This window comes from Zalophus californianus, chromosome 7, assembly GCF_009762305.2.
Source record: "Zalophus californianus isolate mZalCal1 chromosome 7, mZalCal1.pri.v2, whole genome shotgun sequence".
Taxonomy (NCBI): domain Eukaryota; kingdom Metazoa; phylum Chordata; class Mammalia; order Carnivora; family Otariidae; genus Zalophus; species Zalophus californianus.
In genome coordinates this window covers 86,066,039-86,082,763 of record NC_045601.1, presented here as the reverse complement: position 1 = coordinate 86,082,763, position 16,725 = coordinate 86,066,039, and the positions used below count along the sequence as shown (strand labels likewise).

The window sequence follows — 16,725 nt, the reverse complement described above, 5'->3', positions numbered from 1 at the left end:
AAAAAATCCATATATAAGTGAACCCACGCAGTTCAAACCTGTGTTGTTCAAGGGTCAAGTGTATATACTATGTTTTTTCATATGCATACAGGCCTATGAGGAAGTTTTTTATTTTATTTTATTTTATTTAAGATTTTATTTATTTATTTGAGAGACGGAAAATGAGAGAGAGAGCATGAGACAGGGGAGGGTCAGAGGGAGAAGCAGACTCCCTGCTGAGCAGGGAGCCGGATGCGGGACTCGATCCCGGGACTCCAGGATCATGACCCGAGCCGAAGGCAGTCGCTTCACCAACTGAGCCACCCAGGTGCCCTGAGGAAGTTTATTTTATAAACTAGGCACAGTAAGAGATTATCAACAGTAATAATAAAATTACAATAATATACTGTAATAAACATTATATGAATATGGTCTCTCTCGGAATATCTTGGAATACACAACCTTCTCAGTCACCATGCAGGGAAAGTGGGACTGGAGAATCAGGAATGGGCTTCTTGCTTCAGCCTGCAAGGTACACATGTCACTTCTGCTCACGTGTCATTGCCAAAACTAGCCACATGGCCCCAGGAAACAGCAAAGGAGCAGGGAAATATGGGAGAGAAGAGTTGAGCCCTGAAAATCCCTAGCACAGAGGACAGGAGGTGAAAACCACAGGGGTTCACTTACTAACCACTTATCTCCCCTTAGTGATTTGTTTAAGGGACTCACAGTCCCTAAGGGGAGCTTCAAGAGGAGTATTATCTACCATATGGTTCTCACACTTTCTTTTGACTTCCCTATGCAAAAGAAAATTTTTTTAAATGAATGGTTTCCACCTTATTGTCAGTTCACTCAATTCAAATCATAAGTAAATCAAATTACAAATCAAATCAGACTGAGCAACCAAAGCCCAGGATTGAAGTCAGGCCGTCTAGGTTTAAATCCTGAATGACCTCTCACTGGCTATATGACCTTGGGGAGATCACTTAACTTCTCTGGGCCTCAGTTTCCTCATCCAGAAATGGGTATACTAATCATACCTACCCCAGTGACACATAAGAATTAACAAGAACAGTGATTAGATCAGTGTTTGATACATTATAAGGACTTAATGAATATCAGCTATTATTGTTATATCTGCCTAACTTGAAATTCTCTAATAAACTTTTACTGGGCACCAACAGAGTACACCAGAAATGCTGTGATAGTCAAGACCAATTATATCCTTACATTCACAGAGTTTATAGGCAAGATAAACAAAGAGACATAAAGTGGGTGAGTGCTATTTTAGGGGAAATAACTCAAAGTTACTCAGAACCTTTCTGAGTCTCTTTCCTCATGCTTGAAATGAGACCATATCTTCCTCACAGCATTGTTGTGAAGAGTAAATGAAATCATGTCCATGTAACTTCAAGAGGAGAAGCTAATAAGAGAAAGTGTGTATGTGTGTGAGAGAGAGATCATCTCTGTGAACCATGCAAGAGGAAGCTGTGGCCTTGGCAGCATTCCAATTTGTTCCACTCAGGATTCTCGAAATAGTATTAGCATGATTAACTTATATTGTTCACTGGGGAATATGAAAGAGTTTTTAAATTAATTCTCATATGCTTCCTTTAAACTGTGCAAGCAGACTGTGTGACATTCTGAGTCATTTTAGCGGCTGCTTTGTGACAGAGGTCTGAGTTTGGCCTGCTGGATTTATCCATATCCAGTTTTGGAGGGTTTTTCAAAGTGTTCATAATTGATCCTGTTTTCTACCCATTTTCTAGGGAGAACCTCTTACTAAAGGTGAAAAGGGAGATAGAGTAAGTAGATGTTTTATCAGTATCTTGGGTTTTCTACTTCATTGATTTCTATCTCTCTGATTTCTCAAATATTTACTTTGGAGTTTAATAGATTTGATAAAATAAGCTCTCTGAGCATTTTACTTTTTCCTCTGTGAATTTTGACTCTTTTAATTAATGAGAAATTATAAACCTTGTTAAGTTTCGTCATGTGATGACACTTTACCATTTGGCTTGGGTATTATATATTTTCTTTAACCATTACTATTTGTGATTGGACATGAATGTTTTGAAAGATGTACACTTAAGATATCTAAAATACAAAATTAAAATGCAAGATACAGTTTTTTCAAAAATTCTGTTAATGATGCAGGTTAAATTTATCAAACAGGATGATTTTATCAAAAGGATCAATAATAAGTCATGGAAATAAGAAAAGCAAACTCATAATAGCCAGTATTGTCCTCTTTTGGGTAACCTTAATTTCTTTTTGTTTTTTTTCATTAAATACATATACACAATGGTAGAATCACCAGAACATCAACTTAGATTTTACTCTTTCTTTTCCCCCTTCATTTTCTTTTCCCCCTTCATCTGAGGTGTTAATCCTCTGAGATATAAGATTATTTGGTGGCAAGTCACAAAAATGTCAGCTAAGTGGAGAATGCAGTGATTGCTAATGAACTATGATGATTATAGAGTCAAAGTGATACTGGGGGGAAAAAACTGTTAGAAAGAAGAAAGAAACCCTGAAACCAGCACTACACTATATGTTAACTAACTTGAATTTAAATTAAATAAATAAATGAAGAAGGAAAATAAGGAGTTATTGTTTACATATTAGCAATAAGTATTTTAAATCATGTTTTAGAATGACCTCTCCTTGCCTTCATCATGTCATCCGTAAGTCCCCTATATTATGTTAATTAGTAGAAATGCAGATGAATTCAAGTATTAGAGATGCTCATCCCCATCTGAGTTTAAGCATTACATAAATGGTAATTTTCTTTTTTTATAGGGAGAACCTGGGCTAATGGGATCACAGGGAATAAAGGTAATCTCCTGACCTTCTTCATTGCATCTCCAATCCATTGAGATTGTGAAGATTAAAGTAACCATTTCACTTACCTTCCCACCCATGTGTTCAGGGTGAACCTGGAGATCCTGGTCCCCCCGGTTTAATAGGAAGCCCAGGACTAAAGGTATATAAGAAATAACTGAGATAAAAGAAGAAATAATTTTGGAGTTATAGCCATTTCCGTGTAAAACGAATGGCTCTGATATGCTACTCGTTTTCTTCACACAAGTTCTCAGAGACTTTATCATGTTTCCATGGTGATTTCCCCCCATTGGCTGCATTTATTACACCCATAGTAATTGTGCCTTTTGGTTCACAGTCGGGTTTTTAAACTCTTCTTCAGAGCATATTCACAATAACATCCCTAAAAGGTTTAGAGTAAACAATGTGAGCAAAACCTATGACCCTGAGCTATATACGTACAGTGAATGGGATTCAAGATTCAATCTCTTAACCAAATTTATGCAGATGCTTGAGATCCCCATGTGGGATTCCACAGAAGTATCCCAAGAAAGACCAGCCATGGGGAGGTGTGGGAAAGACTAATGTGATGTGCTCCCACCAATGGGTAAGGCAGGTTATCCTGGCCTCCCTTGCTGGTGGGAAAAGACCCATTTAAATGAGAACATCTCCACACTATCTTTGTAAGCCCAAAGCACATTTCAGAATTATTCAGAGAAGGTAGGATGATAGAAAGCCCGCCTTGCTCTGTAAAAATCATACCATGTTTTACATGTATTCAGCTACAATCTATTTTTTTAATAGAGCTGAAGGACATTTCACCTTCTCTTTTAGGGTCAACAAGGACCTGCAGGTTCTATGGGACCTAGAGGACCACCAGGAGATACCGTATGTAGAGCAAATACAAGTGTCTTTGACATATGGAAATTAAATTAACGTCTTAAAGAATGTCCACATCTTTTCATGTGACTGAGTTATAGTACATTTCCAAAGACATGGGTCATCTCTACTACCAAAACTGATCACACCTGATGTCAGGGGTGATTAGGAAGGCTAGTAACTTCCTATATTCATATGAGATCCTTTTGAATATCATTAGCCTAATAAATCAGTCTTTAGAAGTCAAGTTAACTAAGTTATCACTTTGGACGTGCTTGTCACTGGTGTTCCACCAGTAACAGAGACTGGAAACATCAAAAGAAATAAGGAAAACTAAGATAGGAAGCAAGCATTTTCATTATGCATGGCTTTGGTTTAATTCTCCATCCAAAAACGACACTTCTTAAGCTTCTATTGTTGTTTTCTTACAAGAGCCTCTAAAAAAAAAGCAAGTCTTTTGGCTGAAAATATCTCTCTAATGCCATTGGAGAAGAGTCCTCAGGTTGCATAACCTAATTCTAGTGGTCCCGTTATTCTTTCTGTCTGTCTGTCTGTCTGTCTCTCTCTCTCTCTCTCTCTCATGTCCTTTGAATGCACTTTTCTATCCATTCCCCCAGCTAAGCCTTTTGTTCCTTCAACAACTGCCCTAGCCTGGCCTTCCACAATTTGGGAGTTAAGACTCACCATCATCCTCACTTGAGAAAAATAAGAGAAATGTCTGGCCATAACTTCTTGGAAACTGATCCCTGTCTGGCCACAATTCCAGCACTTTCTATGCAACTATTAGAATCTCTCCTTTTCTCATCATCTTGAGAACAGCCCCATGACCTCCTGCTGTATCCTCCAAGCTTCCTGACTGAGCCTCCACAGGTCGCTTTTTTGAAGCATTTGTTTTGCTTGGTACTTTGAACACTCAGTTTGTGAGCAAAGCTTTTTGTTGCTCCCCCAAAGCCATCTAATGAGCCAGTAGAGTGCACCTAGTGGAGAGGTCTTATGGAAAGAGAGAAAATGCTGGTGGCACAGGTGGAGACATAAGTTGCCCAAGAAGTGAGATTAAGTGATAGTGGCTGGAGCTGAGAAAGAATTAAATCAAAAGGGAAAGAGCCACTGTTGCCAAACACAGTAAAAGTGTATTTTCCTATTTAGCCCATCATCCTTCTAAATCATATGATGCTACCAACCACCATTCCTCCACTTTCCATCCAATAACATGGATGGGGCATTTGGTTCAATTCTCCCTTATTTGGTTTCTTTTCCATTACATCCAGGTCACTTCACTTGAAACAACAAGCCACATATTTTCACTAATGCGTTTTCCTCTTTAACAGGCCAAAATCAACCCATCCCTTCATACTTTGTGTGTTACAATTCTGTTCTCCTGACAAAGACTCACAGGTAGAAATGTTCTCATAATAAGAGATACTCTAATTGTTCTTTCCCATTAATTCTGAATTTTCTAGGGATTGCCAGGAGAACATGGTATCCCGGGAAAGCAAGGCATTAAAGGAGAAAAGGTAGAGCTTCCATTTTATCCATTTTGTAAATTAAGTAGTTCAGTAGGAGGAAGAGACAGAGGATCATAAGGGCTTTGGGGGAGTGAAGGTATAGCACAAAGCTGCCAGGACTGTGCAGGGGATAGATAACCACAGAGACGATGGCATGAACTGTGCCCCCTGGAGTTCTGCACTGTGACAGCCCTCATTCTGACACAGAAACACAATGTGACAAAATGAACTGACTTAGCGATGAAGACCTCAGGACTGGGGAAACTCTGTTTCAGGCTCAGCGGCAGACTCTGGAGTAGCTCTAGGAAGTCTCCATCTTTTAGGACCTTTTTCCTGTTGTCTACAGGGAAATAGTATATTAATGTTGAACCTTCACTTAGAAATAATTTAAAGAAAACATAAAAATCACTTAAAGAACTTCTGAATAGATGCCCTTTTATGCATATATTCATGTACATGCATATGGCATGATACTGCAAACGTATTGTCACATAACTCACCACAAAATGTAAATGCATTTAAGATAACTAGAACAGTGCCTGGCATAAACGAGGCCCTCAGTACATATTGTTGAACAAGTGAATGAATGAGAAAATGAAGTTTGGCTATGATGACAACTCAAAGCAATGGAAACTGCCTCCACAATTCCCCCCACAAACCTGAGCAATGAAGTAAGAATCCTACCTTGTCTTCCTCAGGGAGATCCAGGTGGGATTGTAGGCCCTCCTGGGCTTCCAGGTCCAAAAGGTGAGGCTGGTCCTCCAGGGAAAAGCCTGCCAGGGGAACCGGTAAGTACCAGCCCTTTTCCTATATCTCCCTTGAAAGTTCATTAATTACCACTTGTGTGTTCCCAGTTTCAGATCACAAGTATAGGAATCAATTGAGATCTGCAGAAAGAGAAATATTCATCTTTTTCTTTAGGTCAGAGCTCTAACCTCTTTGGAAATTTGATGCAGGTGAAGGGCTCTCTTCTGCAAATAAAATGCACATACCTATTTTACATAGAGTTTTGAAAGATCATAGGCCCCCCTGTATCTTCTGCATGAATTCTTTAGGGATCCAAGGAGCTAGTAAGATACACTAGTTTAAATCATAAGCCTTCCTAGGACGCTTATGTTAAAACAGAAGAACTGCCTGAAATTTTCTTTCCAGAGGCTCTGCAGGGATGGCCATTCATGGTCATTTGCAGAAAATGTCCTTGTGGCTGGGCAATTTCCAGGACATAGAAAAACTAAATAGCTGGAAAATCTAAATAACCAATATGCCTATTTCACATACTTTTTTTTCTCATCCTCTTTGACTTTTTATATTAATTGTTGATAATAAATAGTTCTCGGTATTGATGCCTCATTTTAAAGATAAAAACATCTTTTTTATTATTAAGTTTTTTATTTTAATTCCAGTACATAGTGTTGTATTAATTTCAAGTGGATAATATAGTGATTCAACAATTCCATATATCACTCAGTGCTCATCAGGATAAGTGCACTCTTAATCCACTCACCTATTTCACCCATCCCTCACCCACCTCCCCTAAAAATGAAAACACCTTGTATTTTAAAGTAACTATACAAAATCTATAACCTAGCAAAATATGTATTCCCTGTTTCTTATTTTTTTACAGAAAAGGGTTTATTCAAGAAGGATGAAGCACCATGAACCATTTTTAAGTTATAACTTCTAAGATGCTTTTAACCTTTTTAGAAAAAGAAATGTATTTACCTCGTTTTTTTTCTTTTAGGGATTAGATGGAAATCCTGGAGCACCTGGTCCTCGTGGGCCAAAGGTATGAAAATATCATAGATAATTTCTAAAGAATTAATAAGAAAATACAGCCTGGAATTTTGTGAGCCTCGCACTAATGGAAGCCTCTGGTTGCACAGGGCGAGCGAGGACTGCCGGGTGTCCACGGTTCCCCAGGTGACAGAGGCCCACCAGGGCTGGGAGTTCCTGGCCGAACAGTAAGTAAAATTCCATCGAGCTTTTGAACTTTGTCAACTCCAGTAATCAAATAAAATCCAGTGACAAACTTGAATCAGGAGAAAGGAATAAAATGGTCAGAGGAGGAAATATAAACACTAGTCAGAGGGAGAGAATTGATGAGCATTAAGGTTACATAGCTGAGCACAGAGACGGTGCTGTTTACTGACGTACAGATGCTGGTCTCGTGTACACTGATTTGGGGTTAGAAGCAGTTATTTAACCCTTTGTTCCTCCATTCTACATATTAAAAAGTACAAATGAATGTTTGTAAGATGATACAAGTGCCTAAGATTAGGTTTTATATATTACTGTCTGTTTTTAGTGAGAATAAAAAAGTTAATATTTAAAGTGAATGGAGCATATATAAATGAGATGATGTCAAAAATCTCTTAAGTAATATCTTCAGGAAGAGGGAATAGAAGTCTTTAAAATAGGGAAGACATAGAATGGGCAGTTTTTTAATGTGTTTTAGCTACAAGGACAGTGCCTGATCATAATGACCTCTGTATGCAAACTTGTTGACTAAAGAGTAATGAGAACTCTTTATTTACTATGAAAAAAACCCTAAAAGATTCTGGAACAAGAAAAGTGGAAATAAACACTAATTCTAATGGCATTAATTTGGGAAATTGGCCTTGTAATGAAATTATCATGAGAGCTAAAAGAAGGCATAGTGAATGGTTACGTTGTGTGTGATTGGTTCTCAGGGGCAAGAATATAAAAGACCACTGGTGATGGGAGATTAAACACAGTAACAAAACAGACCAGGAAATTATTAAGGGACTGAAGGAGGCTGAAGCAAAAAATAAATATATATATATATTAATAACTAAGGACACAGTATAAATAGAAAGGGTACAAAAAGTAGCTTTGACAGTAACAGTGATATGAATATTTATTTTAAAAAACAAGAAAGGAAATGTGGGTGAGCAGCTACTCAAGTCAGCTGCTGAGAACCCCGCCATTTATTTACCTAGGTTGTCAACTCCTCCTTCCATGATCTGTGCTTATGTGGCAGGGAGGGAGCTCTTGTCATTAGGTTCACTGATCACTGCCCAGCCTCATGTGGCTTCCCCCAAATTCCAATTCACTAACGTAGAAAAGAATGGCGATTGATGCTTTACTGCCTACTCCTGTCCCTGAACACTGGTTCTGGCGATTTCTTGAAACGGAGAAATGACTCGAAGTAGAAAGCAGAAAAGAAAGCAAGTCCTGAGCCAGTCACCTTATCAGCAGCGAGTTTCTGAACAGAAAGAATGTGGGTGCACCATGTGGTCGTGAAGGTACAGGCACAGATAATGGTACCGAGAGAGATAGCCTAGGGCATCTGAGCAAAATCCTTCTGATGGTTCCAGCAAAAGGCATCTGCTTAAGTATTTACCTGCCATCCAAAAGTCTTAGCCGACTTCACAGGGAGTTTTCAGGGGGTGCAAGGTGACAAGCCTTTGTTGTTCCACTAAGTAAATTACAATACATAGCTCTTTATCCCCCTTGGATAATTTATGGACGTTCCTGGAAGAATTCTGATAATTGGATCTCATTCTGCTCAGGGCTCCCAAGGACCCGCTGGAGAGCCGGGTATTCAGGTAAGCTACTTAACCAAGTTATTTGGCATAACAAATCCAGCTTGCTTACTTGGAGGAAATTACCGAAAAACTGTTCTCATAAGTAACTATCCCCCCCCCTTCTAGGGTCCTCGAGGTCTCCCTGGATTGCCAGGGACTCCAGGGACCCCAGGGAATGATGTAAGGAGCATCTTTACCTCCCCTTCCCCACCACCCTATTTTAATCTACACCTGTGCCACCGTGCAAAGCTTTGAACACGATGATTCTGTTTTCAGGGAGCTCCAGGGAGGGATGGAAAGCCAGGTCTGCCAGGCCCCCCAGGTGACCCGGTAAGTCAACAGACTATGCCCGCCTGATTTATGTATCTTTAACGCACCCAGAAGCCAAACAGCCTACCAAGCAACTTTTACTGTCCAAACTAATTAGAATGCTCGGTGACTGCTTGGTGATTTTGTTTATCCCCATTATTTTGTAGAGGGGAAAAAAAATTCAGGCTGCATCAGCATTTTTGTGTGTGTGTGTGATGAATACTTATTTCCTAAGGGTATAATTCAGCTATACAATTTTGCCCCAGGCTGAGTCTTGGCACATAATGTCTCAATCCCGTGGAAAATTGAGTTAAAATATATAGCCACAATTTTTGTTCTTTCTAATGCTACTGACTAAATGAATTTCATTTTTCTAAATGAAAGTTTGCAGGTAAGTTACCTACAATATGGTACATAGCCATTGATTCTGTGGCTTTAAAATGCTGAGATGATTAAATTATAAAAACCGGCTTGAGTAGCCTCTTAAAAAATGGGTTTAGGCGCTAAATGTGTGTTCCAAAGTTTTATTTCAGGATGAACCTGGCTTTGAGCGACAGAGACATCCCTTTAAATAGCCTCAGAATCGGCAGTTACAATTTGAGAGGCCATATGGTACATGACATTGTATTAAGAGTTTTGTATGATAAAATCCAAATCTGGCCTCTCGGTTCCAAGTCTCACAAATCCTTCTCCCTCCCACACTGGTTGGGCCTTATGTGCCTTTATAAGCTACGTGCAGAGGCATATTTTGGCCTTACTTTAACTCCACTGCCGAGTGTATCATGTGTGTGTATCATCTAGGATTCTTACAAAGTGTTACTTGGGTTTGCAGCATCTCTCCAAAAGGACAATTTAAGACACGAGGCCCCGAACACTGCCTGAGTTCCCTCAGTGTCTCTCTTGCAAATCACTGAAGCCACCTGTTGGCTCTTTTGAACTTCAGTGAGAAAGAACTTTAAGACAAACTCATTCTAGACTTTTCATATTTCTCAACAGCCTGATAATTTGTTTGGCAGAGTGGTAACTTCCTTTTAATAAATGATTTACCTTTATGTATTATTTAAAGCCAAGAATATATGAAGGTTGGCATAAAAATTGCCATGTCATGAAAATATAAAATAGAGATGCAGACTCCAAACCACAATATGGGTGTCTTTACATGTTCATCGCAGAGGAATAGTGAATACTTCTCAAAGTTATGAATCCTGTCAGTGTCATATGCCTATTTTGTGATCTGAAATATAAAGCCAACCATTCTGACAGTGAGGCTCTTAGAAGCCCCATGACAAATCTCAACTGGCATGACGCTTTGAGGAAAAACATGTACAATATATCGTATGTTTGTATTGTATTATGTGCATGTATGTGCATAAATACATGTATTTGGGTTTTTTCTCCTTAAATGCAGATTGCACTTCCTCTCTTGGGAGACATCGGTGTCTTGCTTAAGGTACTCTGTTGCTATGTAAGAAATTACATGTTAATTTTTAGGAAAAAATGAGAAAGGAAATCTTTATCAGGGCTAAAATTCAATTTTTTAAGAGGCAGAACATCTTTAAGGTAGAAAAAGGAACCCATATTTTTGTGTATCTTGTGCCACTTGTACTAATCCCTCCCCTCCCCTCTTCTTTACCTCCCTGTCAGCTTGGGTGTGAGGGGTGGTGGGTGAAGGTGGTAGTTCTGAGATGAGCTACACGGAAGGAGCAGTGCCATCAACACCCTTGAGTAGACCATTCTCTTCTCTGGAGCGATGGCTTTCACCTCATGGGTGTTTAGCCGCCCTGGCTCACTACTGTGAAACCTAATCCTTCTTACTTGGACCTACCCTCACCAGTCCCAGGATGAAAACCTGTGCTCCTCAATAAACAGCTAGCTTGCAGAGCTGAACTTTGATGTCATGGGATTTTACAGAGTGAGTTATAGAATTCCAAAGCCAACAATTGCCCTAACACCTGTTACTCTGTTAAATAAAAGCTATCTCTACCTATTATTCATCTCATAAGGAATAAATCTTGCTACCATTTTTGTTCCTAATACTACCCTGTGTTTTATTGGTAATACAGATGGGGGAGAATGATAATGGATACCTGTAAGATTATGTATTTGTAATATTTTTTCATGGCACCCTAAGATCGCGTGAACCCAGATAAAAATCGGTCCCTTCACATTATACTCAAACTTTATATGTCCTATCTATCTATATATGAATGGACAGTGTATATGAGTATACACGCGCACATGCACACATACACACACACAAACTTAGGCTATATGTGTATATATGCAATTTATTTTATATTCCTAGCATTTAGCCCAGTGGTTTGTGCAATGACTTACATAATAGTAGGCAGGCAGGAATATTTGTTGATTTAAATTCAAAGACTCAAGAATTCTGGTGTAAGTATTTGCTAGATGATTAAAATTTTGAGAATATATATAAATATCAATATAAATATGAGTATCAATATAAAAATAAATTACAGGAGGTTTTTAAGACCTTCAGACCTTCAAAAGTCAACATTTTCTTATAAGTCAAAAGACAGTGTTTATGGGGATTTTAGAAAGGCCTTATATTCATTGAGTTACAGTTCCAAGGCAGGCAATACACTGCTTTACTCACAGCATTTCACTTAATCTTCACAGAAATCCTGTAAATTTAGACTGGTAGTATCCCCATTTTATACATTAGAAACTGATGTTCTAAGCAGCTAAGTAACTTCCTCAGAGTCACACAGCTAGAAAGCCCAACCTTAACCCAGGAACACAGGCCCTCATGCATTGTCTTTGGTTCTTCACAAGGGCAGTAATGCTGGAAATCATAGGACTCTTAAGAGTTAAACCTAACCATTCCAGAATAGTTAGGATCAAAACTTGTACCCTTCGGCAGAAATGAATATCCTAATAGAATATAGGGTGGCTCACAGAATAGACAAAAAGACTGAATAGGCTCTGACGAGAACCAGGACTCCAAAGGCCTCAGATGTGGACATAATTGATGGGTTCACCAGGGCAGCATCCCTTTAATGAGTGTGCTCTGCCACTGGTCCAGCCCTGACATTATCTCACTGAGGTTCTGAGTCCCAGGAGAGCTGATGCGTGAGAGGCAAGACACCTCAACTGAGAGTCCCATCAAACTGCATTCCAGAGAAGGGGCAAGTTCCCCACAGTGGAGGCCAAATACGGGGACTTAGATTGGAGTTTGGATCTGTTAGGTCAATCCAATGTAATTTTAAATTCTGATCTTATTACCCAATGCATTAAGTCCCCCTCGCTTGTCTAGAGTCTTTAGAAAACTTTGTCATCTGCCTTCTGTTTTCAAAAGTATCTTTGATTAAAATGTAGTAAAGAACTGACATAATTCCAGACCCAATGGCCCTTCAAAGACTTCATGTAGGTTAATCTATGTATCCATCCCTCTTTGAGATTGTACATTGGCTAATAATTGATGCATCTTTATTCTCTCTACACGAGAAATCTAAAGACTTTTTTCAAGACCCTCAGTGAAATCATTTCCCTTGATTTACCATTCTGGCAACCCTAACCTAAAGAAAATGGGGTCTGTTTAAAATGACTCTGAGAAAATTTTATTGACTCAATGATTACCATTCTTTTATGTTTTATTAAAACGATCAATTGAATAATACATCCTAAAATACTGCTGAGTGTTGATATGCCAGGGTTTTGCTCCATATTGATATATGCCACATTTATTCATCTACAGATACAATAATTCATCTTCTTCGTGCTTTTTGAAATATAGAAAACTTCTTGGTTCTCATAAGTCCTCTGGCATCTCTCTCTCTTCATAGTTTTACAGATATTATAAGTAGTGGATCTACAATTATATATATATATATATATATATATATATATATATATATATATACACACATATATATTTTTTTACTTCCTCTACCAACACATCAGCTCTGGGAAAAGATCCTGATGGCAAAATTAGTTCTGGAAATGTTGCACACTCTGGCTCCCTTTTACGTATACCAGCTCTAGGAATGGACCACCATGAAGAGAAAGGTCTTTAATCCAGCATTTTTTAGAGAAATTCCCTCAGAAACTTTTCAACAATATATGGAATTAGTCTTCCAAGGAGAGTATTTTTGGAAATCAGACTTATTCTGATATTCACTGAGCAAAAATATTGGGCTTGAATAGCCATGAGCTTTCTTGCCAACTTCTCATTAATGGCAAGCTTCAGTTCCCTTTTTTACATTTCAAGATTCTTCCCTTTGGTGAAAAGAATGGAAGAGAGGCTGTTATTGTCCTACCTTCTGTCAACTGTTAAAATTAAACCATCTCCTCCACCCAATGGTCCCTATTCTGTGCCTTTCCTGATCATATTCTTACTCTAACAATTTAAAAATAAGCCTTTTTAGGGCTTTTCACGAGCACTTTTTCCTTAGCAATGTGATAAGAAGTTTATCTTGTGAGCTCAGACACTTAAATTCAAGCCTTTCCAGATCAGCTAAAGGTTACAGAGAAGGCAATGGCAAGGTAATTCCACTTAGATTTCCTATCTGCACTTGGATTTGACAAAGAGTCAAGTCCAAGTCACTCAAGTAATTATTTCTCACATGAGTGCTTCCACTGACAATGTTGGTAAACTGTGTGTAGCGTCCGCCAACTAATTTTGTTCTCAAAAGGAGAAATCCTCTCTTCACAGCTTTTTCTTTCTTTCTTTCTTTCTTTCTTTCTTCCTTTCTTTCTTTCTTTCTTTCTTTCTTTCTTTCTTTCTTTCTTTCTTTCTTTCTTTCTTTCTTCCTTTCTTTCTTTCTTCCTTCCTTTCTTTCTTTCTTTCTTTCTTTCTTTCTTTCTTTCTTTCTTTCTTTCTTTCTTTCTTTTTCTTTCTCTCCCTTTTAATGATTTATGCTATTGGTTGTGTGAGGTCTGTAATCTTGTTGATTATTCTGAACTTTATTACTACCTCCCTTTTTAAACATGCTGCTAAACAATTGAAAGAGTCTGTGTTCTTGACTTATGTGTCTTTTCCTTATATATTTGGAATTTCCCACTTACATATCATCGTAGACATGCTTTTTATTTTAAAATTTATTTATTTATTTATTTAAAGATTTTATTTATTTATTTGACAGAGACACAGCGAGAGAGACAACACAAGCAGGGGGATTGGGGGAGGGAGAAGCAGGCTTCCTGCTGAGCAGGGAGCCCAATGTGGGACTCGATCCCAGGACCCTGGGACCATGACCTGAGCTGAAGGCAGACGCCTAACAACTAAGCCCCCCAGGCACCCCTTTATTTATTTATTTTAGAGAGAGAGAGAGCACACACACGAGCAGGGGGTGGGGAGAGGGAGATGGAGACAAGCAGACTCCCCACTGAGCTGAGGGCCCTACGTGGGACTCAATCCCAGGACCCAGAGATCATGACATGAGCCAGATCAGGAGCCGGATACTCAACAGACTGAGCCATCCAGGTGCACCAACATGCTTTAAAAAAAAGAAAAAAGTCACCAATATCATAAACAGATACAACTGTCTAGCTTCATACGTAGTTTTTACCTCACAAAAAGTAAAAAAGTAGTCTTTTCAAATCGGATTAATTAAGTCTCTGAAAGTAGTGATATATCAATTGCTGTATCATTGGTCTCTGACAAAGGTTCAAATCTGATCAGACCTCACTTTTATAGATTGCTTTGACGAATCGCTCAGTAACCTTATCTCTATGCTCATTAGAACTTCTGTGGCAACTGCCAAGCCAGTGTCCCCGGGCTGAAAAGCAACAAAGGAGAAGAAGCTGGTGCTGGTGAGCCTGGAAAGTACGATTCTATAGCCCAGAAGGTGAGGAGGCAGGCTGGATGTTGATGGCCCTGTAGCCTACACCTAGTGCCTTCTCTCACTTCTTCACCGCTCCGTCCTCTAGGGTGATACAGGCCCGCGGGGTCCTCCAGGAATCCCAGGCAGGGAGGGACCAAAGGTAGGGCAGTTTCTCCTCTGCTCTCTGTGCTACTTCCAATTCAGTGTGAAAAAACAAACCAATTTTAAAACACTACTTTTTTAAAAGAAATATTTTGGAAAAGTGTAAAAGCCATTTGCAAATGTCATTTTTTTGTGCCCTGACTCTGTCCAAATTACGTTCCAAGCATACTAAGAAGAGACGTTTTTGTTGTTCTAAAAGATGACAAAACGATTCAGTATACTAGCTGAATTTCTTGTCTTTTTAGGGAAACAAAGGAGAGCGGGGCTACCCTGGGATACCTGGTGAGAAAGGTGATGAGGTAAGACTTTTCTCTGATAATATAGTCCTGCTATTGATTCTCTTTGTAGAACTCAGAGGAAGGACATCAACTTGTCTGTAGCTCATGTTTAATGCTAAATCAAATAAAAACAAAGATTTAGGTAGGTTGTTTCAAATGTCAACACAATTTAAATAATAATACATTGATGTTTATTAGCAGTGGTTCAGTTTTTGAGAGACGGAAAATAAAGCACAGAGTTGACCCCTCAGTTACTATGTTTTTGTTTTTAATGTAGCAGATAGCAGTTCCAGCTCTCTCAAGATAAAAGCAAGGATTTACTGAAAAGAATCCTGAGGTAGCTAGTGGAATTGAAGGAATAGTTGAACAACCAGCCTAAGGACAAGGGACAGCTCCAAAATGCAGCAGAACTTCCCTGGGATACTGCTGTAATGTGATTCAACTTCAGTGACCTTGGTTTGTCTGTGTCTCTGCTCAACTTTCATACTCTTGGGGGAAAAAAAAACTTATCTTAAGGATCTGATTCAACTAGTTTAGATCAGCTACCAACCCCCAGACTAAGGCTCAAAGTCAAATGTACTTTTGAGACGATGGTATAATTTTCTGACTCTAAGCCATGGTGATGCTCAGGATACCATTCTTTTCCTGCATAATTTACCTTAACTCTTAGAAAAACTAATTAGGATGATGAATTGTTGTTAGTTTAAAGAGTTTTGATGCTAATAATTCTTAATGAAAGTAAGTAAGCCATCTGGCATATATTAACCTTGATGTTAGTACTGAAAATCATAACTGTATAAAGTAGATCTATTTTTTTGAGTCAGAGTTATATTTCATGTTACAAATTATCACCATGTGTTAGTGTTTTTAATATTGATTCTATTCTAGAAAACTGTGAGAATTAGCTTGCTTTTTTCCAAAGTAAAAATTAAAGAACAAAGAAATTCAACATTTATTTTCATCCATAAATAAAGCAGTAAAAGCATTTTATTTTCAAAATAAGAATTATTGAGCTTTTGCTTCTTCATGCTCCACAGGAAGTTTCACTAATGTACATATCTGATTTTAATAGTCTAACAGCTTTTAACTGCCTAGATTCAAGGAGTAGGCTTTAGAGGCAATTGAGAAGGTAATAACAAAAAGATCAGGAAATAATTGGAATTCAAGTTTTTTAAAAGTAACTCTAAGTTAAATTTATTAGAAGTTAATTTTGATTCTACAGGATATTTTGCTCTCTTTGTAAATTGAAATGCATTATTATTACTCCACTTTTTTAGTATGTTCTTTCTTAAGTATAGTAGACCCCCGTTACCTGTGGGGAATATGTTTTAAGACCCCCCCCATTGATGCCCAAAACTGCAGAGAGTACCAAAACCTATACATGCTGTTTTTTTTTCCTATACATACATATGATAAAGTTTAACTTATAAATTAGGCACAGTAAGAAATGAAC

The 16,725-nt window shown here is 38.4% G+C and overlaps 1 protein-coding gene across 1 annotated transcript in view; it reads left to right on the top strand.

Annotated features, from left to right (window-relative positions):
* COL19A1 (collagen type XIX alpha 1 chain) overlaps nucleotides 1-16,725 on the top strand; it is a 325,436-nt gene that overhangs the window by 262,819 nt on the left and 45,892 nt on the right. Inside the window, exons 20-34 of the mRNA XM_027602614.1 lie at nucleotides 1,749-1,784; nucleotides 2,782-2,817; nucleotides 2,912-2,965; nucleotides 3,637-3,690; nucleotides 5,142-5,195; nucleotides 5,885-5,974; nucleotides 6,928-6,972; nucleotides 7,070-7,147; nucleotides 8,720-8,755; nucleotides 8,861-8,914; nucleotides 9,011-9,064; nucleotides 10,452-10,493; nucleotides 14,752-14,856; nucleotides 14,939-14,992; nucleotides 15,240-15,293. Of these exons, the coding sequence (XP_027458415.1) occupies nucleotides 1,749-1,784; nucleotides 2,782-2,817; nucleotides 2,912-2,965; nucleotides 3,637-3,690; nucleotides 5,142-5,195; nucleotides 5,885-5,974; nucleotides 6,928-6,972; nucleotides 7,070-7,147; nucleotides 8,720-8,755; nucleotides 8,861-8,914; nucleotides 9,011-9,064; nucleotides 10,452-10,493; nucleotides 14,752-14,856; nucleotides 14,939-14,992; nucleotides 15,240-15,293 (846 nt within the window). The remainder of the gene's footprint in view (nucleotides 1-1,748; nucleotides 1,785-2,781; nucleotides 2,818-2,911; nucleotides 2,966-3,636; nucleotides 3,691-5,141; nucleotides 5,196-5,884; nucleotides 5,975-6,927; nucleotides 6,973-7,069; nucleotides 7,148-8,719; nucleotides 8,756-8,860; nucleotides 8,915-9,010; nucleotides 9,065-10,451; nucleotides 10,494-14,751; nucleotides 14,857-14,938; nucleotides 14,993-15,239; nucleotides 15,294-16,725) is intronic.